The sequence below is a fragment of the Thamnophis sirtalis genome, unplaced genomic scaffold, assembly GCF_051295495.1.
Source record: "Thamnophis sirtalis isolate CommonGarterSnake01/CBP01778 unplaced genomic scaffold, rThaSir2_p1.2 scaffold_3, whole genome shotgun sequence".
Taxonomy (NCBI): Eukaryota; Metazoa; Chordata; class Lepidosauria; order Squamata; family Natricidae; genus Thamnophis; species Thamnophis sirtalis.
The window spans coordinates 1,808,201-1,834,627 of NW_028261383.1; the positions used below are offsets into that span (position 1 = coordinate 1,808,201).

General features: G+C 43.5%; 3 protein-coding genes across 3 annotated transcripts; all 3 read left to right on the forward strand.

The window, feature by feature from the left end:
- The first annotated feature begins 203 nt into the window (after nt 1-203).
- On the forward strand, nt 204-10,430 carry LOC106539358 (uncharacterized). The gene is made up of 3 exons (XM_087711225.1): nt 204-455; nt 2,713-3,761; nt 9,328-10,430. Exons 2-3 carry the CDS (start codon nt 2,801-2,803, stop codon nt 10,359-10,361), a joined length of 1,995 nt encoding a protein of 664 aa, XP_087567351.1. The 5' UTR covers nt 204-455; nt 2,713-2,800; the 3' UTR covers nt 10,362-10,430.
- A 3,156-nt stretch (nt 10,431-13,586) lies between these two features.
- On the forward strand, nt 13,587-17,743 carry LOC148047014 (uncharacterized). Its single transcript, XM_087711210.1, has 2 exons — nt 13,587-13,688; nt 15,859-17,743. The coding sequence occupies exon 2, from the start codon at nt 15,946-15,948 to the stop codon at nt 17,029-17,031; it is 1,086 nt and encodes a 361-aa protein (XP_087567336.1). The 5' UTR covers nt 13,587-13,688; nt 15,859-15,945; the 3' UTR covers nt 17,032-17,743.
- Nucleotides 17,744-18,592: 849 nt separating this feature from the next.
- On the forward strand, nt 18,593-25,127 carry LOC148047015 (uncharacterized). Its single transcript, XM_087711212.1, has 2 exons — nt 18,593-18,693; nt 23,811-25,127. The coding sequence occupies exon 2, from the start codon at nt 23,901-23,903 to the stop codon at nt 24,981-24,983; it is 1,083 nt and encodes a 360-aa protein (XP_087567338.1). The 5' UTR covers nt 18,593-18,693; nt 23,811-23,900; the 3' UTR covers nt 24,984-25,127.
- Nucleotides 25,128-26,427: the final 1,300 nt, after the last annotated feature.

Sequence of the window (26,427 nt, forward strand, 5' to 3'; positions counted from 1 at the left end):
CAGAGGGAAGGGGAAAACTGTGACAACGGGAAAAGGGTCTGCAATATTTACAGGGCTCCTTTTGTCAAGCTATGGTCTCACATCCGCCTTTTCCTCTCTAGGAATGCCTCCCCACTCACCCACCCCGGAATTCACTAGACTTAACTCTTTCACGCCCGGATTTCTTCCAAGACTTTCCCTATCCTTAATGCACATTTATAGATGGATCTAAAAATTTCCTTGGCCTGGCTGTGGATAATGAGAGCTGTGGTTCAGCACATCCGCGTTTGGCACCAGTTTGGAGAAGGAGGCTTATTGTATGCTCAAATGAACCATAAGCTCTCAACCATGAATGAACTCGCCTGACCTAGATGTCAAAGGCTCCTCCCATTCCCTTCTCTCGTCTGAATGCTCCCGGGGCAGGACGTTGGTAGAAGGGGATGAGATCGACCCTGCTTTCCCTCCGGGCCTTTCTGGTGTGTGTGTATGGGGGAGGGGGGAAGTTGCAGAATTTAACTGGGGGCGGGAAACCGGCTGGTGGGTTGTCCGTCCCCTCCGCATTGTGCATTTGGGCAAACGAAGCTACGGAGAAGCAGGAAGGGAGGAAGAGCGCTAAAAAAAAACCTACCCCAAAAGATCCGAGCTATCGCTGCAAGGAAAAGAGGAGGTGGGGAGGGGGCGCCTTTGCAGAGCAAGCAAGAGTGTCCGTGGTCTCCCCTTTTCGCTTCCTTAAGGTGGATGCCCAGTTCTTGCAAACGTTCATCGTATGTTTTAGCTTCCAGTCCAGTCCCCTAATCAGGAATAGGAATAGGAATAGAATAGCAGAGTTGGAAGGGACCTTGGAGGTCTTCTAATCCAACCCCCTGGCTAGGCAGGAAACCCTATACCATTTCAGACAAATGGCTATCCAACATCTTCTTAAAGACTTCCAGTGTTGGGGCACTCAACTTCTGGAGGCAAGTTGTTCCACTGATTAATTGTTCTAACTGTCAGGAAATTTCTCCTCAGTTCTAAGTTGCTTCTCTCCTTGATTAGTTTCCACCCATTGCTTCTTGTCCTGCCCTCAGGTGCCTTGGAGAATAGTTTGACTCCCTGTTCTTTGTGACAGCCCCTGAGATATCGGAACACAGCTATCATGTCACCCCTGGTCCTTCTTTTCATTACACTATATAATGCATTGGATGAGGGTCCATGGTCTCCCCTTTTCACTGCCTTGTTGGGGGGGGATGCCCAGTTCTTGCAACCGTTCATCATATTGTTTTAACCTCATGTTTTAACCTCCAGTCCCCCTGTCACGAATAGGAATAGAATAGAATAAGAAAAGAGGGGAAAGGAGAGGAGAAACAATGGAATATAACAATGGAATATAAATATATAAACAATTAAATGGAACAGAACAGAAGCCAAAATAAACAAGCAGGATAGGACTAAGACTGATGCCTCTGAACTTTCCCCCTCCATCCCCATCGATCTCGATTTCAGTTTGATTGCTGCCTCTCACCCCACCCCACCCTGAATTTCCAGGGGGAGTTCAAGTGCCTCACTAGATGTGGGTCGCTTTATTGGGTGCTTTTCTTTCAAAGGGGTCCAAAGCTGCCTTTAATCCTCCTATTGCCTCTTTATTTTAGCTGTAGGAGCCTTTTGGTTTTTTTTAAAAAAAATCCGTCCTCCTCATGACTTCTAGGTGACTGGGTGAGAAATGCATCAAAGCAGTTCATTCAGCCCAAACAATCCTTCTTCACAATATCGCCCCCCCCCGTTAATTTATTCCCCTCCCCAACTGTAAATCAACAAGGTAGGCAGGCTCAGGCTGCCCCAGTCATCCAGAATTTCTATAGGTGAAGATGAATTTGAAGCCACCATTCTCTATTCCTGGTTCTCACTGATCATTAAGTGGATGGCATCCTAGATAAGGAGCGTGGAAAGGAGAGGCCCTGTGAGTCCCAGCACAGTCCACATTTGACTTGAGGGAGTCTTGGAGAAGCTTAGAGATGCTTTTGAGATATGTTGCTTAGAAAGCTGGAAGAAAGACGCTGGAAACAAAATGGGGGTTGGAGGCTGATTGAAAAGAAGGTCCATTTATTGATGAACCGAACCACAGGGCAGTTGACAAAATGAAGCTGAGTGGGTGGGTTTTACCTTGTGGATTCCTATGGGTGGCTGTGTAGGGAAAAGAGGGAGTGCAAATCCTAGTTGCTTGTCTGAGTTAATCTGGTCATCCTCTGTTGCTTATCCCAGTTTCTGTCTTGACCCAGTCTTTCTGAATGGGTTACCAAATCTGCATTTCTAAAAGCTGGCCTCCTCAGTTTCTGCTTGGGGGGGGGCAGGGAAACTGGAGGTGTTTTCTGCCTCCCTTAAGATTTTTTTCCCCTGTTTTTCCTTTAAGGGAAATATTTTATCCTGTATTTTTTGTAATATTTCCCAAAATATTTCATTCTTCTGGGGCAGGTGAGCTTCCCACACTGGGTTAAAACTTCCAGTCAATGTCTTACTAAATATGGATTGGCTTTATTGGGTGCTTTTCTTTCAAAAAGAGGGAAAGCCGCCTTTACTTTTCTTTGTAATCCTGTGTATTTTACCTGTTGGACCCTTATTTCTCTTTTTTTAAAGCCATCCTGCTCCACATGAGTTCTAGGTGATGGGGGGGGGGGGGTGCTTAAAAGCAGCAGTCCATTAAGCCAAAGCAATTCTTTCTCATAATATCTTTTTTTCTTATTCTTATATCCTTGCCAGTGTAAAAGATTGTGAGCAAAGATTTACCTGCAAACCAACTATCAACAGATAGTAGAAATTCAGCCCAAGGCAGCAGCCACCAAAAAGGATGATGGAGCCTGGGGAACTCTTGGATGCCCCATCAGACCCAAGCAGCACTTTGAAAAACCATAAAAAACCTCATGAATGCTCAGAGTGCGGGAAATCCTTTGCTGGCCGGTCCCGCCTTTTGATCCACAGGAAGGTCCATGTGGGAAGCGGATCCAGTCAAGGTTTCGAGGGTGATAAATCCTTCCCTGGAAAAAATTCCAAAGATCTCAGCAGCCCCCCAACATTAAAACCCTATAAATGTGATGAATGTGACTTATGCTTTGGTCGATCATCATACCTTCTTACACATCAGAAAATCCACACGGGAGAGAAACCTTATCAATGTCTGGAATGTGGGACATTTTTCCGTGAAAAAGCCACTCTCATAAAACACGAGAGGACTCACACAGGGGAGAAACCTTACAAGTGTTCGGAATGTGGGAAGAGCTTTTCTCATAAGGCAAATCTTTGTGTCCATGAGCAGATTCATGCAGGAATCAAACCTCACAAATGCTTGGAGTGTGGAAAATGTTTCACACAGATTTCATCTCTTCGGAGTCATGAGAAAATACACCGAGGGGAGAAAAATGAAAAGTGCCTTGAATGTGGGAAATGTTTTATCCTGAAATCAAACCTGCTGCAACATCAGAGACTCCACACCGGAATAAGACCCTATGAATGCGCAGAATGCGAGAAACGATTTCTAACTTCTTCTGATCTTCGGAAACACCAGATAGGGCACAAAGGCGATAAACCATATAAATGTGGGGAATGTGAGAAAGGTTTCCTTGAACGAAGGAAGCTTGAGAGTCATGAGAGAACACATACAGGGGAGAAGCCATTCAAATGTGGGGAGTGTGGGATGTGCTTTTCCCAAAAACACCACCTTGCCAGGCATCAGAGAGTCCACACAGGAGAGAAGCCATACAGCTGTGGAGAATGTGGAAAATGTTTTGCTCAAAAGGGATACCTTTCGATACATTATAAAACCCACACAGGGGAGAAGCCATATCAATGCAACAAATGTGGACAATTTTATCGTACTGCTTCAACCCTTAGAAAACATGCTAAAATTCACACAGGGGAACCAAATTTCAAATGTTTAGAGTGTGGGAGAACATTTGCTGATTCATCTTCCCTTAGAGGTCACAGCCAAATCCATACAGGAGAGAAGCCCTAATCACGTAACCTTAAATTTAAGCATAATATTCAAGAACCACCTCCCCCTATGACAGAAGATAAAAGTTTTTGATCAGTGTATGCTAATCAAATCAAATCTTTCTTGTTAATGTATTTTTTTTTGTTTTCATTTTTTGATATAAAGTTTATTATTTCAGGAAATGTTTAACAGCTTCCAATTTTGTTACTATTGTTTTTAATTATTTTGTTTAGTTGTTGTAAGGGGGATTTACGCTAAATGGAGAGGGGCATTATAGTCGGTAACTATTTTGTCCATTGGATCTGTATCTTTGATGGTGAATAGGAGAGCTGAAGATTTAAAGATAAGTTTGTAAAAAATGGGATCAGATATACAATGAAGATGCACCTAATTGTAGTTTGTAATTGAAGAGACAGTGATCAATCGTATACTCAGGATTAATTGGAGCGGAGGTTACTTAGCACGTACATCGCAGGTTGTGAGATGGGTTAACTTTGAAATACGTAATATTCAGTTTAGTGTGAATTGTAAATTGATACCAGTTTGCTTCTTCGTTGATATGTATTTAGAGAGCCTGGAGTTCTACAATGATGTCTGTCTGCCAACTGTCATTAACTGCCAATTTTTCAATGTAATCTGACTGCCAGTGGTTGCTAGTCTTTTGGTTCAGACTACTGTGCTATCCAGGGTGCACCACCAGGAGGCGAACTAGCAGCAACCCCCCCACCCCACCCCCAATGTGACTGTGGTGTTCCTGGAGAAAATATCCACCCCATTGTGTCCGAATGTCCGTCAACAACTTACACTGGCCCAATGTCTCATGATCTATATATAATGTATTGCCATACACCAAAAAAAATAAAATAAAACCAGGTTGCTTACCATGTGACTGAAAATGTTAGGTTACAATATGTGCAATTAAGGTTACTATATGTACAATTTTTAAATCTATAAATTTAAATTTTTAAAGCATATTCTTTCATTATTTTAATGAAATAATGATATTTCATTATTATTCATATACCATACTGCATGACCATATTTTTCGGAGTTTAAGAAGCACCTTTTTCCCTCAAAAAAGAGGCTGAAAATCTGGGTGCGTCTTATACACTGAATACAGCATTTTTTGCTCAATTTTGTCCCCCCCAGCCTCAGGAGCACTCTGTAAGCCTCCTAAAGGCTATCCATGCCCTTTTTTGAAAAAAAAAAAGGGGGGGGGCGTTTTTGTGAAAAGCTGGGTGTTTTGGGAGGTTTGCAGAGTGCAAAAACTTTTTAAAAAAAAACCTTCAAAACTTTGGTGTGTCTTACGCTTCGAAAAATACGGTAAATGTTTTTCTTGCTTATTTCCATCTATCTAGGAGTAATTACCTTATTTTCCATCAAGATATCATTTGAAATAGTACATTTAGTCCTTGAGTTACGACCACAAGTGAGCCCAAAATTTACGCTGCTAAATGAAACATTTGTTAAGGGAGTTTTGCCCCATTTTATTTTTCTTCCCACTTGTGTTAAGTGAACCATTGCAATTATTAAGTTAGTAACCTGGTTCTTAAGTGAATCCGGCTTCCCCATTGGCTTTGATTGTTAGAAGATTGCAAAAAGGGATCTCATGAGCCAGAGATATAGCAATTGTGATAAAACATGAACTAGTTGCCAAGGATCTGAATTTTGATCATGCATCCATGGAGATGCTACAGTGCTTATAAGTGAGAAAACGGTCATAACTCACATTTTTCAGTGCCTTTGTAACTTTGAATGGTCACTAAATGAACTTGTAAGTTGAGGACTACCTGTATAAATTGAATGGGATATTTTTGTGGGATTCATTAACCTCACTAAACGAGACCTAATTTATCTCATTTTCCCTGATCCTAGTGAATTCTCTTCTCCTGTGTCCTGCGATGAGATGCCATCTCATCGCAGCCCATGACAAGGTTGAAGGAATTGGCATCTCCAGAAGATTGAAGAATTATTATTAAATCAAATTCTCATTAAAGAAAAGAAAGAATCTAGTGTTTTGTGTGTGAGAAAACTTTCACCTATAAGCTGAATTTTAAAACTTGACATTGAAGGTATCAAAGTAGTGAGCAGTTTCTGCCTTTTAGGATCAACCATCAAGAGTAAAGGAACTAGCAATCAAGAAATAAGCCATAGTCCAGCACTTGATATAGCAGCCATAAAGGCCTTTGAAAACATCTTTAAATGCCATGATGGGTCTCTACCTACAGTAATCAGAATTGTGTAAGCCATGAACATCTTCCCTATGGTATTCTATGAATAGAATAGAATAGATAAAGAGTAAAAAACAATGGAATATAAAGTATATAAACAATAGAATGAAATGGAACAGAATAGAAGACAAACTTGGACTTAAAGAAGCTGGAAAGTAAGAGGACGGATGTCTCTGAACTTTCCCCATTCCTGTTCTCTGGATGGCCCAAGTACTACAACTCCCATCACACCCTGCCTTCAAATGTTTGGGGCACCCTTTTGAGCCGGTTTCTTTGGGGAAGTGGCAGAGGTGGGTTCTGGCAGGCACTACTGCTGGTTCGCTTGCAGTGCAAGCAAAATTGTTATGCGCATGCGCAGAACTGAAGAACGAGATGGAACCGGTTTGAGGGCGTGGCGGGCCTGGGTCGCTGCCGGTTCCAGCGACCCAGGCCGCCAAACCACAACCGGTTTGGCAGAACCGGTCTGAACCAATAGGAACCCACCCCTGGGTAGTGGTGCATAGAAGCCTGAGGAATAATGCATAGATGTTAATGGTGGCATTCCTGTAACAGGCCTTGGGAATTGACCTGTTTCCTGGGTTGCCATGGAGACCATTCACCACCTTAAGCTAGCGGAACTTCAACTCCCAGAATGCCCTGTGCTGACTGGGGAATTCTGGGAGTTGAAGTTCACATATCTTAGATGCCAAGGTGCATTAAACTCCCAAATCTGATTACAGCTTCGCACCAACCATGACCATGTGCCTCTGCCCGGCCTTAAGACACCTGTATGTGTGTGCGTGTGGGGGGGGGGAGGAGTTGGTTACAGACGTGGTGCGAATCCTCCTTGCCCCTCCCTCCTTTTATCCCTCCCCTATTTCATCAAGCCTCTTTTTGCTCCCGTCTTCGAAGGAGTTAAATAGAGGCGACGGATTCCTAGAGAGGAAGAAAATTTGGGTAGAGGTTGGGGTCTTGGGGGGGGGGAGGAGAAGAGGGGGGAAGGGAACGCTAAATGATCCTTCTATTCCAGGTCTCCTCTGAATGCTGCCGGGCCGGACGCTGAGATCGACTCTGCTGTCCCTCCGTTTTTTTCTGGTGTGTGGGGAGGGGGGCGTGGGGGGGATCGGGCCCTTTAACGCGAGGGAGGGAGACACCGGCTGGTTGGTCTCCCCACCCTCCTTATGCATTTGGGCAAATCGAAGCTGCGGAGAAGCAGGAAGAGAGCTGGGAAACCCCGCTACCCAAAAGACCTGCACTATCCCTGCAAAGAAAAAAGGAGGTGGGGAGGGGGCGCCTTTGCAGAGCAAGCAAGAAGGTCCATGGTCTCCCCTTTTCGCTGCCGCGGAGGGAGATGCAGCTTAGCTCCCCCCCTCCATCCCCATCGATGTCGATTTCAGTTTGATTGCTGCCTCCCCCCACCCCACCCCACCCTTACAAGGTTAAAACTCCCAGGGGGTGTTCAGTTTTCTCAGTAGGTGTGGATCCAGCTTTATTGAGTGTTTTTCTTTCAAAGGGGTCCAAAGCTGCTTTTAATGCTTTTATTGTCTCTTTATTTTAGTTGGTAGAGCTTAAAAAAAAAATCCGTCCTGCTTCTCATGAGTTCTAGGTGGGGGGGGAGGGGAATGCTTCAAAGCAGCAGTTCATTCAGCCAAAACAATCCTTCCTCTCAATATCTTTTAATTTATTCCCCTCCCCAAGTGTAAACCTGCAAGGTAGACAGGCTGGGCTTGGCACCAGTCATCCAGAGTTCTTATATCTGAAGGTGGATTTGAACCCATCTCTCTCTATGCCTTCCTTCCTCCCTCCCTCCCTCCCTCCCTTCTCCATAAAGGAACAGGAAATGTGTCATAAAGAAGCCAGGATCAATAAGTGATGATGGATGGAGTTCATAACTGAAAAACTCAGAAAAAGCAAGAAAAGAGGATAAGAAATGGGTTCCTTATACTAGTCTGAACGCTCTTTCCTGCTCTTTTGTTTTTACAAAGCCTTAATCTTTTGTGTTGCTTGCAGGTAGTCCTTGATTTATGCCTACAGTTGGGATTGGAATCTTGCTTGTTTAGCAAAGTGGTCGTTATGTGAGATATCACAGGACCGCTTTGCTAAAGAAGTGTAATTCTGCACTCAGTGTTGCAGTTGTTCAGTGATCTCACTGGTCGCTAAGTGGATGGCATCCTAGGTAAGAAGCATGGATTTCCCAAAAGGAGAGGCTGGCCTGTGAGTCCCAGTGTTCTCCATGTTTGATTTGAGGGGGTCCTGGAGAGGCTTAGAGATGCTTTGGTCCACCTTGCTTAGAACATGCGGCTTGGAGAATGGTGCAAGGCTGCAAAGGCCACATTTGGGCTGATGTCAGTGGCAGCTGGCTGAAACTACTGAAGGCCCAAGGCCTCCACTTAAGGCACTGCCCCTGGCATTTCTGCCCCATTGTAGGGCCCAGCTTGGGAGACAAAGGCTTCTGGGCGCAGCTGCAGCTTTGCACCTCACTGCAGCTTTTCTAGTTCATGTATGGCCTGCACTGGACCTCCAGGATTTCCCTCACCCCCTTCAAGCACCCCTGCAGTTCTCGCCTAGGTCTCCCTTCACTTAACCACCCACAAAATCACTTAACAGAAGAGTTTGCCTTCTAGAGATGTAGGCGCTCTATCACTGGAGATTTTGTCTATGGTGTTCTGAGATCCTGGAGAAGGGGTTACATTGGAAGACCTACATGGTCCCTTTCAAGTCTAGGATTTTATGATTCTATGGTTTTCTCAAAAGGAAATATTATTCTTCATTTCTTTTTCATTCTAACAGCGGATGAAAGATAGTGATTTATCTATGTGACAACTATCAACAAGGAGTAGAAAATTAGCGCAAGGCAGCAGCCACCATAAAGCATGGAGAAACTCTTGGATCTTTTATCAGACAAAACCAGCATTCCAAAAAACCACGAAACAACCCATGAATGCTCTGAGTGTGGGAAATCCTTTGCTCACGGGTCCCTCCTTTTGACCCACAGGAAGATCCATGTGGGAAGTGGATCCATTCAAAGTTTGGGAAGTGGATCCATTCAAAGTTTGGAAGGTGAGAAATCTTTCTCTGGAACAGATGCCAAAGATCTCAGAATCCCTCCAAGACTAAAACCTTATAAATGTGGGGAATGTGACTTATGCTTTGATCGAAAGTCAGAACTTCTTAAACATCAAAAAATCCACACTGGTGAGAAACCTTATCAATGTCTGGAATGTGGGAAAAGTTTCCCTAAAAAAGCCAATCTCAGAAACCATGAGAGAATTCACACAGGGGAGAAACCTTACAGCTGTGAACAATGTGGAAAGAACTTTGCTCAGCATGCACATCTTTGGATCCATGAACAGATCCATGCAGGAATCAAACCTTACAAATGCTTTGAGTGTGGAAAAGGCTTCGTCCAGAGTTCAGCTCTTCGGAGTCATGAGAAAAGACACACAGGGGAGAAAAACGAAAAGTGCCTCGAATGCGGGAAATGTTTTACCTGGAAATCAAACCTGGTGCAACATCAGAGACTTCACACTGGAGAGAGACCCTATGAATGCCCAGAATGTGAGAGACGATTTGTAAATTCTTCTGAACTTCAGAGGCACCAGAAGAGGCACAAAGGAGAGAAACCCTATACATGTGGGGAGTGTGGGAAAAGTTTTCTTACTCCAAGAGAGGTTCAGAAACATGAGAGAATCCACACAGGGGAGAAGCCATTCAAATGTGGGGAGTGTGGGAAATGCTTTTCCGAAAAACACAACCTTGGAAGGCATCAGAGGGTCCACACAGGAGAGAAGCCATACAGATGCAGAGAATGTGGAAAATGCTTTGCTCAAAATGGAGATCTTTGGAGTCATCATAAAACCCACACTGGGGAGAAGCCATATCAATGCAACGAATGTGGGCAATTTTACCGTACCACATCAAGCCTTCGAAGTCATGTTAAAATTCACACGGGGGAAAAAAATTACAAATGTATAGACTGTGGGAGAACATTTGGTAAGTCCTCTTCGCTTAAAAGTCACAGCCGAATCCATACAGGAGAGAAGCCCCATAAATGCTCAGAGTGCAATAAATGTTTTTCTCAGAAAAGTACTCTTGTAATACATCGACGAATCCACACTGGAGAAAAACCGTATAAATGTTCGGACTGTGGGAAATGTTTTGCCCAACCTGCAGCATTTCACAGGCACACCCGAAGTCACACAGGAGAGTGATCTTACAAGTGTGCAAAGGGTGAGAAAACTTTTCATTGCAAATCAAAGCTAAAGTGCATCAGAAACTCCATAGCAGAGGTAAATCCCTTCAGTTGTGAAGAAAGTGGGAAATGTTTTTTTCAAAAGTCACACATTACCATTCATTGGGAACCTCACACAGTGACAGAGGGGTAATTCTATAATTGCTTGGTATGGGCAATATATTTTTCCTAGTTTTCCTGAACAAAATGATTTTATAATTGGATGATTACCTGTAAGGAAACCTTGATAAATCCTGAAGCATTCACAAAAGAGCATAATTGTATAAATGCTTGGAATATTGCAAAATTCTGACCACCAATACTTCTGGAGGCTGTAAAGAATCCATATGAAACAGAAATTGTGCATTTGGGGTGTGGGAAATATTCTTGTGGAATGTCTACTTGGTCTGCAGGTAAAAATTCCCTCTAGATAAACCCTCCAGCTGCTCCAGCTACTGGACACTTTCCGGGTGACAAACCGCATTAGAACCTGGTATGTGGAAAATCTGTTCCCTTGAAATGAGACAGTTGTGATACATTTGTAAGTCCCCACAGAGAGAAAGCCTAGAAATCTTGACATTAATAGAATAGAATAAAATAAAATAGAATAGTTGAAAGAGACCTTGAAGGTCTTCTAGTCCAACCCCCTACTTAGGCGAGAAACCCTGTATATTTCAGAGAAATCCAATATCTACATAAAACCTTCCAGTGTTGGAGCATTTACAACTTCTGGAGGCAAGTCTTTGGACTGATTGTTCTGTCAGGAAATTTCTCCTTAGTTCTAAGTTGCTTCTCTCCTTAATTAGTTTCCACCCATTACTTCTTGTCCTGCCTTCAGGTGTTTTGGAGAATAACTTGACTCGCTCTTCTTTGTGACAGCCCCTGAGATACCAGAACACTGCTATCATGGCCTTCTTTTCATCAAACTAAACATACTCAGTTCCTGCAACCGTTCTCCATATGTTTTAGCCTCCAGTCCCCTAATCATCTTTCTTGCTCTTCTCTGTACTCTTTCTAGAGTTCACAACATCTTTTTTTACATCATGATGACCAAAACTGGATGCAGTATTCCAAGTGTGGCCTTATCAAGGCATTATAAAGATGTACCTGCTATGATGTTCTCCTGATGATGCTCCCGTTGGCATCCCTTACTTACTGTAAATATATTTATTTATATGAAACTGCTGATTGACAGTGTCTCCATTTGGACACCAGCTGTGCAATTCCCTGACCATGAAGATACACCTGGTTGTAATTGCAGAGACAGTGATAAATCACCCACTCGGGATTAATTGGAGCATAGGTTACTTAGTATGTATACTGCAGGTCAGGAGAAGTGCAACTTTGAATTATGTAATATTTAGTTTGGTTGAATTGTAAATGGATATCATGTGACACAAAATTTAGTTAATGTCAGGTTACAATGTATACAGTTAAGTTTATTATATGTATAGTTGTTTTATCTATAAATGTAAATTGTTTTAAGCATATTCTTGTTCTTCTTTACTCGGATATTTCATTATGACTCATACACCATATTACATTTTTCTTGCCTATTTCCAGCAATCTGGAAACAATTAGCCTATTTTCCATAGAAATACCACAACAAATAATATAAATTTAATGTCATTTCTAATGGGATTCATTAATTGCACTAATGAAGACTACCTTATCTCCTTGCCCTGATCTGTGGTTAATTCTCTTCTCCTGTATCCTCCATGAACTGTCATCTCATCCCCAGCCCATCACAAGATTGTAGGAATTGGGCTCTCCAAAGGTTCTCACTAAAAATAAAAAGTCCAGTGTTGTATGTGAGAAATCTTTCAGCAATAAATTGAACTTTAAAACTCCTTGGAAACTCCACATTGGAGAGAAACCCTTTCAGGGCTGCGAGTGTTGAAAGAGCTTCAGTAAAAGCAAATCTCTCATTTACCATCTGAGGTTCCACACTGAAGAGAGACTGAACCCGTGTTCAGATTGCGGGAAGAGCTTCAATGTGAGCTAAATACCATGCTTCTCATCAAACAATTCACAAAGGGGAGAAAGTTTATTTTTTTCAAATGTGCATGTATTTTTAGCTTATTTTGATGACTGATTGCTTCAATGGCCAACTGTCAGGCCTATTCTTTCCAGTCATCAAACAGGCAAATAAAACAAGCCATGCAAATCTGTGGAGTCTAGAATAAATATAAAAAAGAGTGACTAACAACTACATGTAGAACAAACCCCTTTAGAACTGACAATGAGGATATCAAAGTTGTGAGCAGCGTCTGCCTTTTAGGATCAAACATCAACAGTAAAGGAAGTAGCAATCAAGAAATAAGCCCCAATTTAGCACTTGGTTGAGCAGCTATAAAGGCCTTTGAAAACATTTAAATGCCATGATGGGTCTCTACCTACAATAATCAGAATTGTGTAAGCCAGGATCACCTTCCCTATGATATTCTATAGAATAGGACAGAACAGAACAGGGAATGGAATGGAATACAATAGAAAATGGAATAGAAAGTATATAAAGAATAGGGTAGAATAGAAAGAATGGAATATAATGCAAGAAAAATTGAGCTTAAAGAAGCCGGAAAGGAGGAGGAATGATACCCCTGAACATTCCCCATTCCTGTTCTATGGATGGCTGTTGTACTACAACTCCCGTTGTACCCTGTCTTCACATGTTTGGGATACCCTATCAAGCCAGTTTCTTTGATGCAGTGGTGAAGTCCTTAGAAGCCCGAGGGATAATGTCTCTGTATGGATGTTAATGGTGGTATTCCTGTAATGGGCCTTGTGAATTTCCCTGTTTCCTGGGTTGCCGTGGAGACCATTGGCCACCTTAAGATAGCTGAACTTCAATTCCCAGAATGCTTCATGCTGGCTGGGGAACTCTGGGAGTTGAAGTTCACATATATCTTAAAAGCTGCTAAGGTTGAGAAATGCTGCCCTAGACTAACTTGATCCATTCAACCCCTCAATCTGGTTACAGTTTCGCACAAACCAGGTGCACCTGTCCGGCCTTAGGTCACCTGTGGGGAGGTAACTTACAGACCCCGGGCGAATCCTTCATGCCTCTCCCTCCCCCTTTTCATCAAGTCTCTTCTTGCTCTCGACTTCGAAAGAGTTAAGTAGAGGCGATGGATTCCTAGAGAGGAAGAAAATTTGGGGTGGAGTTTGAGGGCGGGGGGGGGAAGAAGAGAGCGCCAAAGGCTCCTCCCATTCCCGGTCTCCTCTGAATGCTGCCTGGTCGGGACGCTGCCAGCGGCGTTTGCAGAAGGGGCTGAGATCGACCCTGCTCTCCCTCCGGGCGTTTCTGGTGCGTGGTGTGCGTGTGGGAAAGGGCAGGTGCGGGGTTGGGGGTCGGGCCCTTGGGGTCCCCACTTAATGGTGGGGAAACACCCGCTGGTGGATTCCTTCCACCTGCCTTGTGCATTTGGGCAAAGGGAAGCTGCAGAGGATCAGGGAGGGAGGAAGAGCATTGGGAAGCCCCCCCACCCAAAAGATCCGAGACCTTCCTGCAGGTAAAATATTGGGTGAGACGGGGTCGCCTTTGCAGAACAAGCAAGAAGATCTGTGGTCTCCCCCTCCCCATGCCGTGGTGATGGGGAGCAGCTTAATCCCCCCTCCCTCTCCGTCATTCTGCCTTTCAGTTTGATTGCTGCTTCCCCCCCCCCCCCTTGCAAAGCCGAGAGAAACGCAGGAAACAACATGGAGGGTGATTGGAAAGAAAGTTTATTGAAGAGAACCGGGCACAAAGACAGCGTGTAATTCTGGGTCATCTGAACAACTAACTAGATGAGTGCCAGGGTTTTTTATGCAGGTCCTAAAATGGTGCTGCTGAGGCGGGGTGGGGGGCACGGGGGTGGTGGCCGTGCAATGGAAGGAGCTTGTGTTGGGCAATTCCTATTGTGGCTAAGGGCTTTCTTCTAATGCTGGATCTTGGGTGAGGGCTGCTGTGCTAATCCTGCCGTTCTGCTTCTGTTAGCTGCAAAGCAGCTTGGAAAATATTCCTGCCTTGAATGGATTTCTGCCTGCGGTATTTGCTTTGCATATGAATAGAGCCATTCTGGATAGTTGGCTGCTGCTGCTGCTTTCCATAAGCCCTTTAATCTCCTTAAGGGCTGAATTCTGAAGAAAAAGTGGGGGCTGCTTTCTGTCCTTTAAGAGCATTTTTCTCCATTTCTCCTTTAGGGAAACATAATCTGCCTTTTTAAATATTTCCCAAAACATTTCATCCTGGGGGAGGGAGGGGGCTTCCCACAGAGGTGTGGAAATACTTTATTGGGTCCTTTTCTTTCAAAAAGTGGCAAAGCCACCTTTAGTTTTCTTTTCTCCCGTGTATTTTAGCTGTGTAGCTTTCCTGTCCTGCTGCTCATGAGTTCTAACTGGGAGGGGGGATCCATAAAAGCAGAAGTTCATTAAGCCAAAACAATCCTTTCTCATAATATCTTTTTTTCTTACACTTACCCTTCCAATTGCAAACCTGCAAGGTACAGGGGCTGACTCTGGCCCAAGTAGTTTCTGTAGCTGAAGGTGTTGTTGGAAGAAATGTGAGTTCAGTTCCAAGTGAACAGAAAGCAGTGGTAGGTTCCGGATCATGTTGCAACCGGCGTCTTCCGCATGAATGCGTGAGTGTGCGCGTGCATCTTACCTGCCAGCAACGCCTCCGCGATGCTCCAGCTGCTTGGTGGAGCATTGCGCAGGCGCTGTATATGCCATGTGTGGAAGCGCCGAAGGCTTTAAACCACAGGTAAGGAGCTTGGGCAGGTGGGTGGGCCCTCCGGAGCACTGTACTGAAACGGTACCCGGTGCTCCGGGGAGGCTCCGGTACAGCCGTACCGCCTGCAACCCACCACTGGCAGAAAAATACTGGAAACATGGTGGCAGTGTGGAAAGGTGGTTTAATGGTGAGCAGGACCATAAGTTTGGTGGATCTTGTGAGGGAATTTGCTTATGAATAGACCTAGCTATCTCTTTATCTCTTAAATGCTGACATCTGTGGGCTATTGAGGAGGGTGGGAGCTTTTAAGAGTCAATCTGCTTCCTGGCTCAAATAAACATGTTTCTCCATTTCTCATCCAGGGAAATATAATATTCAGCCTTTTTTATATTTCTCAAAATATTTCAATTTTAGAAGAGAGGGGTAGATGCTACCTTTCTCTCTCTCTTTTCTTTCTCCCTCTCTCCCTTTGAATTTGTATTTCTTTCCTCTCCTCCCTCCAACAGGAAATGTGTCACAAGGAGCCAAGGATTAATTAGTCATGATGGGTTGGAGTTCCTAATTGCAAAACTCAGAAAAAGCAAGAAAAGGGGAGAAGAAATGGGTTGCTTACACTCACCTCAACTCTCTCTCCTCCTTTTTTGCTTTGTTTTGTTTAGCAAAGTGGTGATTATGTGAGGTATCACATGATGGCTTTGCTCAAGAATTGTGAATACCTTTCTCAAAAGGAAATATTATTCTGCATTTCTTTTTTTTCCCCTAACAGAGTAAAAGATTGTGAGCAAAGATTTACCTGCAAGAAAATATCAACAGAAAATACAAATTCATCTCAAGGTAGCTGCCGCCAGAAAGAATGATAGAACCTGGGAAACTCTTGGATCCCCCATCAGACACAAGCAGCACTCCGAAAAAGCTTGGAAGACTCTATGAATGCTCAGAGTGCGGGAAATCCTTTGCTGGACGGTCCCTGCTTATGACCCACAGAAAGGTCCATGTGGGAAGCGGATCCAGTCAAGGTTTGGAGGGTGATAAATCCTTCCCTGGAAAAAACTCCAAAGATCTCAGGAGCCACCCAACACTAAAACCCTATAAATGTGATGAATGTGATTTATGTTTTGGTCGATCGTCATACCTTCTTACACATCAGAAAATCCACACTGGAGAGAAACCTTATCAATGTCTGGAATGTGGGACATTTTTCCGTGAAAAAGCCACTCTCATAAAGCACGAGAGGACTCACACAGGAGAGAAACCATTCAGCTGTGGACAGTGTGGGAAGAGCTTTTCCCAGAAGATAAATCTTTGTGTCCATGAGCAGATTCATGCAGGAATCAAACCTCACAAATGCTTGGAGTGTGGAAAATGTTTCACACAGATTTCATCTCTTCGGAGTCATGAGAAAACACACAGAGGGGAGAAAAACGAAAAGTGCCTCGAATGCGGGAAATGTTTTATCTTGAAATCAAACCTGCTGCAACATCAGAGACTCCACACCGGAATAAGACCTTATGAATGCGCAGAATGTGAGAAACGATTTCTTACTTCTTCTGATCTTCGGAAACACCAGATAGGGCACAAAGGAGATAAACCGTATAAATGTGGGGAATGTGGGAAAGGTTTCCTTGAACGAAGGAAGCTTGAGAGTCATGAGAGAACCCATACGGGAGAGAAGCCATTCAAATGTGTGGAGTGTGGGATGTGCTTTTCCGATAAATACAACCTTGCCAGGCATCAGAGGGTCCACACAGGAGAGAAGCCATACAGATGCGGAGAATGTGGAAAATGTTTTGCTCAAAAGGGATACCTTTCAGTACATTATAAAACCCACACGGGGGAGAAGCCCTTTCAGTGCAATGAATGTGGACAATTTTATCGTAGCATAACAACCCTGAAAAAACATGCAAAACTACACACGGGGACCAAAATTTCAAATGTTTAGAGTGTGGGAGAACATTTGCTGATTCATCTTCCCTTAGAAGTCCAGGGAAGTATGGATAACCAAATAGATACAGGAGAGAAACCTTAATCACATAACCTTAAATTTAAGCATAATTTACAAGAAGAACTTTCCCCTCTGACTGAAAAGTTTTCAGTGTATGCTGTCAAAAAAAAATCAAATCTTTTTTGTTAACCTTTCATTTTTGTTTTCATTTTTCAATATACAGTTTATTATTTCAGGAAATGTATAATAGCTTCCAATTTAATTACTATTGTTTTGTAATTATTTTGTTTAGTTGTTATGAGGGGGCTTTAAGCTAAATGGAAAGGGATTATATAATCATGTTGTTAGCTATTTTTGTCCATTGGAACTGGATCTTTGTTGATCAATAGGAGAGCTGAAGATTTAAAGATAAGTTTGTGAAAAATAGGATCAGATACATAGTGAAGATGCCCCTGTTTGTAATTGGAGAGACAATAGTAAATCAGACACTCAGGATTAATTGGAGCGCAGGTTACTTAGCACATATATTGCAGGTTGTTGGATGTCTTAAGTTTGAATTATGTAATATTCAGATTAGTGCGAATTTTAAATGTATATAAGGTCGCTTATCATGTGACCCAAAATTCAGTTAATTTCAGGTTACAACGTATGCAATTAAGGTTATTATATGTACAGTTGTTTTATCTATAAATATAAATGGTTTTAAGCATATTCTGGTTCTTCTTTACTGTGGTGTTTCATTATGATTCGTACATCCCATTAAATATTTTTCTTGCCTGTTTCCAGCAATCCGGAAACAATTAGCAATAAACATAATTGTGTAACCCATGATCATCTTCCCTATGGTGTTCCATGAACAGAACACAATAAAAAAAGAAAATATGGAATATGAAGTATATAAAGAATAGAGTAGAATAGAAAGAATAGAAGTGAACTTTGAACTTAAACAAGCAGGAAAGGAAGAGGACTGATGCCTCTGAACTTTCCCCATTCCTGGTCTGTGGATGGCCCTAGTACTACAACTCCCATCACACACCCCTTCACATATTTGGGGTACCCTTTCCAGCCAGTTTCCTTGAGGTAGTGGTGAAGTCCTTAGAAGCCTGAGAGATAATGTCCCTGTAGGGATGTTAATGGTGATATTCCTGTAATGGGCCTTGTGAATTTCCCTATTTCCTGGGTTGCCATAGAGACCATTGGCACCTAAAGATATCTGAACTTCAACTCCCATAATGCTCCATGCTGGCTGGGGAACTCTGGGAGTTGAAGTTCACATATATCTTAAAAGCTGCTAAGGTTGAGAAACGCTGCCCTAGACTAACTTAATGCATTCAACCCCTCAATCTTATTACAGTTTCGCACAAACCAGGTGCACCTGTCCGGCCTTAGGTCACCTGTGGGGAGGTAATTTACAGACCTGGTGCGAATCATTCATGCCTCTCCCTCCCCTTCTTCATCAAGCCTCTTGCTCCGGTCATCGAAAGGCGATGGATTCCTAGAGAGGAGGAAAATTTGGGGCGGAGTTTGGGGGCGGGGGAAAGAAGAGAGCGCCAAAGTCTCCTCCCACTCCCGGTCTCCTCTGGATCCTGGTCGGGACGCTTCCAGCGGCGTTTGCAGAAGGGGCTGAGATCGATCCTGCTCTCCCTCCGGGCAATTCTGGTATATGTGTGTGTGTGTATTGGGGGGGGGGGCTGCAGGGTTGGGGGATCGGCCCACTTCACGGAGGGGGAAACACCCGTTGGTGGTTTCCTTCCCCCCCCCTCTCTTGTGCATTGGGCAAAGGGAAGCTGCAGAGGATCAGGGAGGGGGAAGAGTTTTGGGAAGCCCCCCCCCCAAACGATCCTAGCCGTTCCTGCAAATAAAAGATTAGGTGAGGAGGGGCCGCCTTTGCAGAACAAGGAAGAGGGTCCGGGTGGTCTCCCCTTTTTCCATGCCGTGGTGGTGGGGAGCAGCTTAGCCCCCCCCCCTCCTTTCCGTCGTTCTGGCTTCGATTGCTGCCTTTCCTCAACCACCCACCCGCCTCCCTCTCACCCTCTCCGCCCCCCGCGCCCTTTGCAAGGTGAAAACTTCCAGCGTGTATTCAATGCCTTACTAGGCGTTGGAACACAAAGGCGTTGGTTCAGTTCTAAACTGGGTTTAAGGGTTAAGCTGGGAGAAAGACGCTAAAAACAACATGGAGCCTGATTAGAAAAGTTAGAAAAGAGAACCAGACACAAAGACAGCGTGCAATTCTGGGCCAGGTGCACAACTAGCTAGATGAGTGTCAGCATTGTTGATACAGATCCTGAAATGTTCTCCCTCCCTCTATGTCTGCAATGGAAAGGGCTTGTGTTCTGAAAGGGTGCTGGGCAATTCCTATTGTGGCTAAGGGTTTTCTTCTTGTGCTGGGTCTTGGGTGAGAGGCTGCTTCTAATCCTACCATTCTGCAAGCAGCTTGGAAGATATTCCTGCCTTGAATGGATTTCTGCCTGTGGTATTTGCTTTGCATATGAATAGAGCCATTCTGGATAGTTGGCTGCTGCTGCTGCTTTCAATAAGGTCTTTATCTCCTTAAAGGCTGGCAGCTGAGCTTAAGAAAAAGTGGGGGCTGCTATCTGTCTTTCTTCTTTGGGAACATATAATATTTTGCCTTTTTTCATACTGTAGGAAGTTATCCTCCAGCCCTCTCCCAGAAAAATGAAATATCCTAGGAAATATTGAAAAGGCAGAATATTTCTCTGGGTGTGAAAAGAAGGAAACATGTTTTAAAAGACAGAATAGCTGCCTGTAGCTTCCTGCCCATCCCCACTTTGTCAATGGGCCATTAAGAAGGCCAAGCTAGTCCACTTTACATAATAAAGACTTCTCCACTTCAGATGCAGGGGGATGGGATTAAGGAACTTTACCCAACTCACCACATGGCATCTGAGAACTCAACCAAACCTGGATTCAAAACACAGCCTAGAGAGTTGCCCCTGCATGGCCCCATGGGAGTCTGACAACCAATCAGAGTACATTTCTTACACAGGAACAGGAAACAGAGAGGTGGGACTGAACAGGTTATAAAAAGCTTAGCAAGCCCCTCCCTCAACCCTTCTCTTCTCCACCAACATTGAAGCATGTGATCACCTTTTCTGTTCAGGGCTCAAGCCATGTGGCCCTGTCCAACAATAAACCATCTTTCCAAGCAGCCTCCATGCCTCCAGTGTCTTTTTCTCCACTTGGAGCCGAACCCAGAAGGACATTTCTCTCATCAATACGTCCAAATATATTTTATTCTTCTGGGACAGGTGGATTTCCCACACAGGATTAAAAACTTGCAGGGTTTATTCAGTGTCTTACTAAGTTGGGTGCTTTTCTTTCAAAAAGTGGCAAAGCCGCCTTTAGTTTAATCTCCTGTGTAATTTTAGCTGTGGGAGCCTTATTTCTTTTTTCTTTTTTAACCCACCCTGCTCCTCATGAGTTCTAGGTGAGGGGGGTGGGGAAAATGCATAAAAGCAGAAGTCCATTAAGCCGTGTTGGAAGAAATGTCCTCCGGGATTCAGTTCCAAGTGGGGAAAAAGACACCGGAAACATGGATGCTGCTTGGAAAGCTGATTTAATGGTGAACTTGAGCTCCTGAACAAAAAAGGGGGGGTCACATGCTTCTAGATGTTGGGTGAAGAAGAAAAAAAAGACTTACTACGTGTTTTATACTTTGTTCGGCCCAGGGACGTGGAGGCAGGGGAGGCAGAGCCTCACCACTGTCATCATGAAAAGAAAAGAAAATGTAAAAGGAAAAAGGCTGAGCTAGTTGCTGCCAGAATTACCATGGATGACTCTGCTTAGTGCTTAACTGTTTAAAAAAGCCTCTAAAAAAGTGCCCTCTACAGGAGGCGGCAGGAGAACGAGGTGCCTCATCTAGTCCGACTTTATGATCACTCGAGCAGAACTAAGGAAGGGTTAAAAGCCGAAAAATTCTGAGGTAGATGAGGCATGTCGTTCTCCTGCCTCCTGTAGTGGGCATTTTTTTAGAGGCTCTGGCAGCAACTAGTTCAGTCTGACCTCAGCTCTTGTCTTTTTCCTTTTACATTTTCTTTTCTTTTCATGATGGCAGGCAAGAGCAAAGTTGAAATCCTCTCTGAAACAGCTGTAAAAGGTACATGTGTGGGGAGGAAGAGGAATTCAAAAAGTTTGATTGCATGCAGAGCCACCTTGCCTTTTCAAACACACACACACACACACACACACACACACACACACACACACACACACCTGGATAAAAGTACATAAGCCCAGCTTCACTGATTACAAGTTTAAAAGGGCAACGTGGCTCCACCTAAAATCAAAGGCTCGGATCGGAAGGCAGCAGGGGAATGTGTGTGTGGGGGGGGGTATGGCAGAGGAGCTGCTTTCAAACCATTGGAAAATATATCCAATCCAACTTCTGGGTTTGTGTTTGTTTGAGAGTGAGTGAGTGAGTGAGAGAGGGATCCAACTTCTCTGTGTCTGTGTGTCTGTTTGAGAGAGGGGGAGGGAGGGAGAGAGGGAGGAAGGAGAGGAGGGAGAAGAAAAAGAATGAAAGAAAACTATTTCGCAAAGGAGAAAAACAAATGCTGTCTCTTTAAATTGGAACTGAGCATGCCTCGCTGTGGAATTCTGGGAATTGAAGTCCACAAGTCTAAAAAAATTTGAAACCCCTGTGTCAGTGCCTCACCAGTCATAAACTTCACCGCACGTCACTGGTTTGGCCCCACCTCTCTGTTTCCTGTTTCTGTGTAAGAAATGTATTCTGATTGGTTGTCAGACTCCCATGGGCCAAGCATGGGCAACTCTCTAGTCTGTGTTTTGAGACCAAGTTTGGTTGCATTCTCAGATGCCATGTGGAGATATGGGTAAAGGGCTAATACTATCATGCCTTAATCCCGTCATCCTGGCGCTGAAGGGGAACTCTTTGTTATGTAGAATAGACTGGCTCAGGGATTTTAATGGCCCGTTAAGAAAAGTGGTGGCTATTAAGAGTGAGTCTGCTTCCGGTGGAAAAACATGTCCTCCATTTCTGATCCGGGGAAATATAATATTCTGCCTTTTCAATATTTTCCAGGATATTCCATTTTTCTAGGAGAGCGCTGGGTGCTAACGTCCTACAGCCAAAATGATCGTGTCTCATAATCTCTTTTTTTCCTTATATTTAATTTATTACTCTCCCCAAATGTAAACCTGCTAGCCTCAGTAACACCTTTTCTATAACTGAAGGTATAGTTGAACTTATTTGAATTGTCTTCCATCCATCCATCCATCCATCCATCCAAAGGGATTTCCATCTGATTCAGTCCCAAAAAGAGAAAGGCACTGGAGACAAAACGGAGGCAGATTGGAAAGAGCCTCCATTTATTGATGAAGCAGAAGCAAATGAGTGGTTCTAGCCAGCTGACCACATGGAGTTGAGAATGAAGGGGGTTTATACTTTCTCTTGGGCTTTGCACTTGAACTTCCTGTTCCTGTGCAAAAACATGTATTCTATTGGCTATTTTAGGGGTCATAGCTGGATTTGTAGCTTGTCTGTGCTCCCAGCTTTGGTTGAAGTTTGGAGGATGTGGTGCAACTGAGGTGATGCAGTGAAGGAGCTTGTATTCTGAAAGGGTGTTGGGCAATTCCTATTAGGGTTGAGGGCTAATCCTACATTTGTTCAGACCTCACTGCAGGGAATTTATCTCTTAAGGGCTGACATCTGCTGAGGGCTATCAAGAAAGGTGGGGGGTGCTTTCCAAGAGCATGTTTCTCCATTTCTTATCCGGAGAAATATAATATTCGGCCTTTTTAATATTTCTCAAAACATTTCATTCCTCAAAAAGAGGGCTGGGGGCTAACTTTCTACTTTCTTTCTCTCTTTTTTTCCTCCCTCCCTTCTTTGAATTTGAATTTCCTCCCTCCCACCCAGAACAGGAAATGTGTCACAAGGAGCCCAGGATTAATTAGTCATGATGGGTTGGAGTTCCTAACTGCATAACTCAGAAAAAGCAAGAAAAGGGGAGAAGAAATGGGTTGCTTACACTCACCTCAACTCTCTTTCCTCCTCTTTTGCTTATGCGATGCCTTAATATTTTGTGTGTTGCCTGAAGGTAGTCCTCTTTTTACGACGACAGTTGGGATGGGAATCTCGCTTGTTTAACAAAGTGGTCATTATGTGAAATATCACATGATGGCTTTGCTCAAGGATTGTAATTCTGCACTCACTGTTGTGGATAAGTGATTTCATTGGTTATTACGTGTACATAGTCCCAGGTAAGAAGCATGGGTTTGTGTGGGCGGGTGGCAGGGGAGGCCATTGGAGTGCCAGCATTGGAAATGTTTGACTTGAGGGGGTGCTGGAGAAGCTTAGAGATGCTTTGGTCCACGTTGCTTAGAAACTGTATGGAACATCTAGATGGGAGAATGGCGCATATCTGCAAAGGACTCCAGTCTCAGAAATTAAGGCTGCATTTCTCAGTGGCAGCAGTGACACTGAGCTGAAGTCTAGGCCTGGTGTCATTGGCACTGGCTGAAACTGCAGAAGGCCCCAATCCTCCACTTAAGGCACTGCCATGGCATTTCTGCCCCATTGCAGGGCTAACAACTACTGTAAACAATGGGTTTCCCTGCTAGTGATGTGGGAGCTCACTCACTGGATAATTTGTCTAGAGTGGTCTGAGGTCCTGGATAGGGGGTTGAATTGGGAGATCTTCCTGATGCCTCCCAAGTCTCAGATATTGTGAATCTCTTTATCTTTCTCAAAAGGAAATATTATTCTGCATTTCTCTTTTTTTTTTCTCTAACAGAGGGTAAAAGATTGTGACCAAACGTTTACCTGCAAGACAACTCTCAGCAGAAAATAGAAATTCAGCCCAAGGCAGCAGCCGCCACAAAGGATGGAGCCTCGGAAACTCTTGGATCCCCCATCAGACACAAGAAGCACTCCAAAAAACCACAAAAAACCTCATGAATGCTCCGAGTGTGGGAAATCCTTTGCTGGCCGGTCCCTCCTTTTGACCCACGGGAAGGTCCATTTGAGTAGTGCGTCCAGTCAAGGTTTGGAGGGTGATAAATCCTTCCCTGGAAAAGATTCCAAAGATCTCAGGAGCCCCTCAACACTAAAACCCTATAAATGTGATGAATGTGACTTATGCTTTGGTCGATCGTCATACCTTCTTACACATCAGAAAATCCACACGGGAGAAAAACCTTATCAATGTCTGGAATGTGGGACATTTTTCCGTGAAAAAGCCACTCTCATAAAACACGAGAGGACTCACACAGGGGAGAAACCTTACAAGTGTTCGGAATGTGGGAAGAGCTTTTCTCATAAGGCAAATCTTTGCGTTCATGAGCAGATCCATGCAGGAATCAAACCTCACAAATGCTTGGAGTGTGGTAAATGTTTCACACAGATTTCATCTCTTCGGAGTCATGAGAAAACACACAGAGGGGAGAAAAACGAAAAGTGCCTCGAATGCGGGAAATGTTTTATCCTGAAATCAAACCTGCTGCAACATCAGAGACTCCACACCGGAATAAGACCCTATGAATGCACAGAATGCGAGAAACGATTTCTTACTTCTTCTGATCTTCGGAAACACCAGATAGGGCACAAAGGCGATAAACCATATAAATGTGGGGAATGTGGGAAAGGTTTTCTTGAACGAGGGAAGCTTGAGACTCATGAGAGAATCCATACGGGGGAGAAGCCATTCAAATGTGTGGAGTGTGGGATGTGCTTTTCTGATAAATACATCCTTGCCAGGCATCAGAGGGTCCACACAGGAGAGAAGCCATACAGATGTGGAGAATGTGGGAAATGTTTTGCTCAGAAAGGATACCTTTCAGTACATTATAAAACCCACACAGGAGAGAAGCCCTTTCAGTGCAATGAATGTGGACAATTTTATCGTAGCATAACAACCCTGAAAAAACATGCAAAACTGCACACGGGGACCAAAATTTCAAATGTTTAGAGTGTGGGAGAACATTTGCTGGTTCATCTTCCCTTAGAAGTCACAGCCAAATCCGTACAGGAGAGAAACAGCGGTATCTTCATTGTATATCTGATCCTATTTTTTACAAACTTATCTTTACATTTTCAGCTCTCCTGTTGATTAACAAAGATAAAGACCCAATGGAGAAAAATAGGTAACAACATAAGTATATCATCCCCCTTTCCATTAAATCCCCCTCAAAGCAGCTAAAAATAATTACAAAACAATAGTAATAAAATTGGAAGCTATTATATATTTCCTGAAATAACTTTATATGTAAAAATGAAAACAAAAACAAAAGGTTAACAAGAAAGGTTTGATTTGACACACCAGCACACACTGATTGAAAAGCTTTCAGTCATAGGGGGAAGTTCTTGAAAATTATGTTTAAATGTAAGGTTATGTGACTAGGGCTTCTAATTGCAGTAATAAATCACACTCAGAATTAATTGGAACACAAGTAACTTACCATAATGACCATCATAAATATTAAAAAGTTGCCAAACATCTGAATTTTGATCACTCAGTCATAGGGGTGCAATCATGGGGATGCTGCAGTGGTTGTAAGTGTGAAAAATGGTAATAAATCACATTTTTCAGTGCCGTTGTAACTTTGAATGGTCACTAAACCAACTTGCAAGTCGAGGACTACCTGTATAAATTGAATGGGATATTTTTGTGGACTTCATTAACCTCACTAAATGAGACTTAACTTATTGCTTGCCCTGAAATGTGGTTAGTTCTCTTCTCCTGAGTCCTCCATGAACTGTCATCTCATCCTCAGCTCAGGACAACGTTGCAGGAATAGGCATCTCCAGATGTTCTTATTAAAGAGAACAAAGAATCTTATTTGTGTGTGTGTGTGTGTCTGTGACAAAACTTTCAGCTATAAATTGAATCTTAAAACTCAGTGGAATCTCCACAGTGGAGAGAAACCCTTTCAGTGCTAATGTCAACCTTCCCAACTCAGTCATCCAGCAAAGAAAAAGACTCCTGGTCCATTGTCCAGCCAAAATTAAACTTTACTAAAACTAAAGTCGTTACAGAAGTAGCGGAAGCTGGATCTGGTATTTTCACATCTGGTGTCTTCACACACAATTAACTTTCTCTTTTCTCCTATTGTGTTCTTGTTATCAGTTAATGTTCAATTGGGTGCTTGTATATTGTTTGGGTAACGGACCCTCAGTTCAGAGTTGGACACACAGTTCGGAAGTGTAGTGGTTACAAGGCTGCATTGCAGGGTGACTGCGTATAGCCAGGAGTAAGAATCCCTGTCTGGCTCAAGGATGACTCAGCCTTTCATCCTTCCCAGGTCGGTAAAATAGGACGCAAATTGTGGGAGGCAATACAATAATTCTGTAAACTGCTGAGAGAGAGAGCTGTAAAGCACTGGAAGTGATATATAAGTCCATGTGATATAGCT

Bases quoted from the DNA above. Each gene is read 5' to 3' on its own strand.
- LOC106539358 (XM_087711225.1), top strand. From the start codon at position 2,801: ATGATGGAGCCTGGGGAACTCTTGGATGCCCCATCAGACCCAAGCAGC. The intron at 3,762-9,327 runs ATTATAAAACCC...AACTTCTTAAAC, and splicing joins AAAGGGATACCTTTCGATAC to ATCAAAAAATCCACACTGGT.
- LOC148047014 (XM_087711210.1), top strand. From the start codon at position 15,946: ATGATAGAACCTGGGAAACTCTTGGATCCCCCATCAGACACAAGCAGC.
- LOC148047015 (XM_087711212.1), top strand. From the start codon at position 23,901: ATGGAGCCTCGGAAACTCTTGGATCCCCCATCAGACACAAGAAGCACT.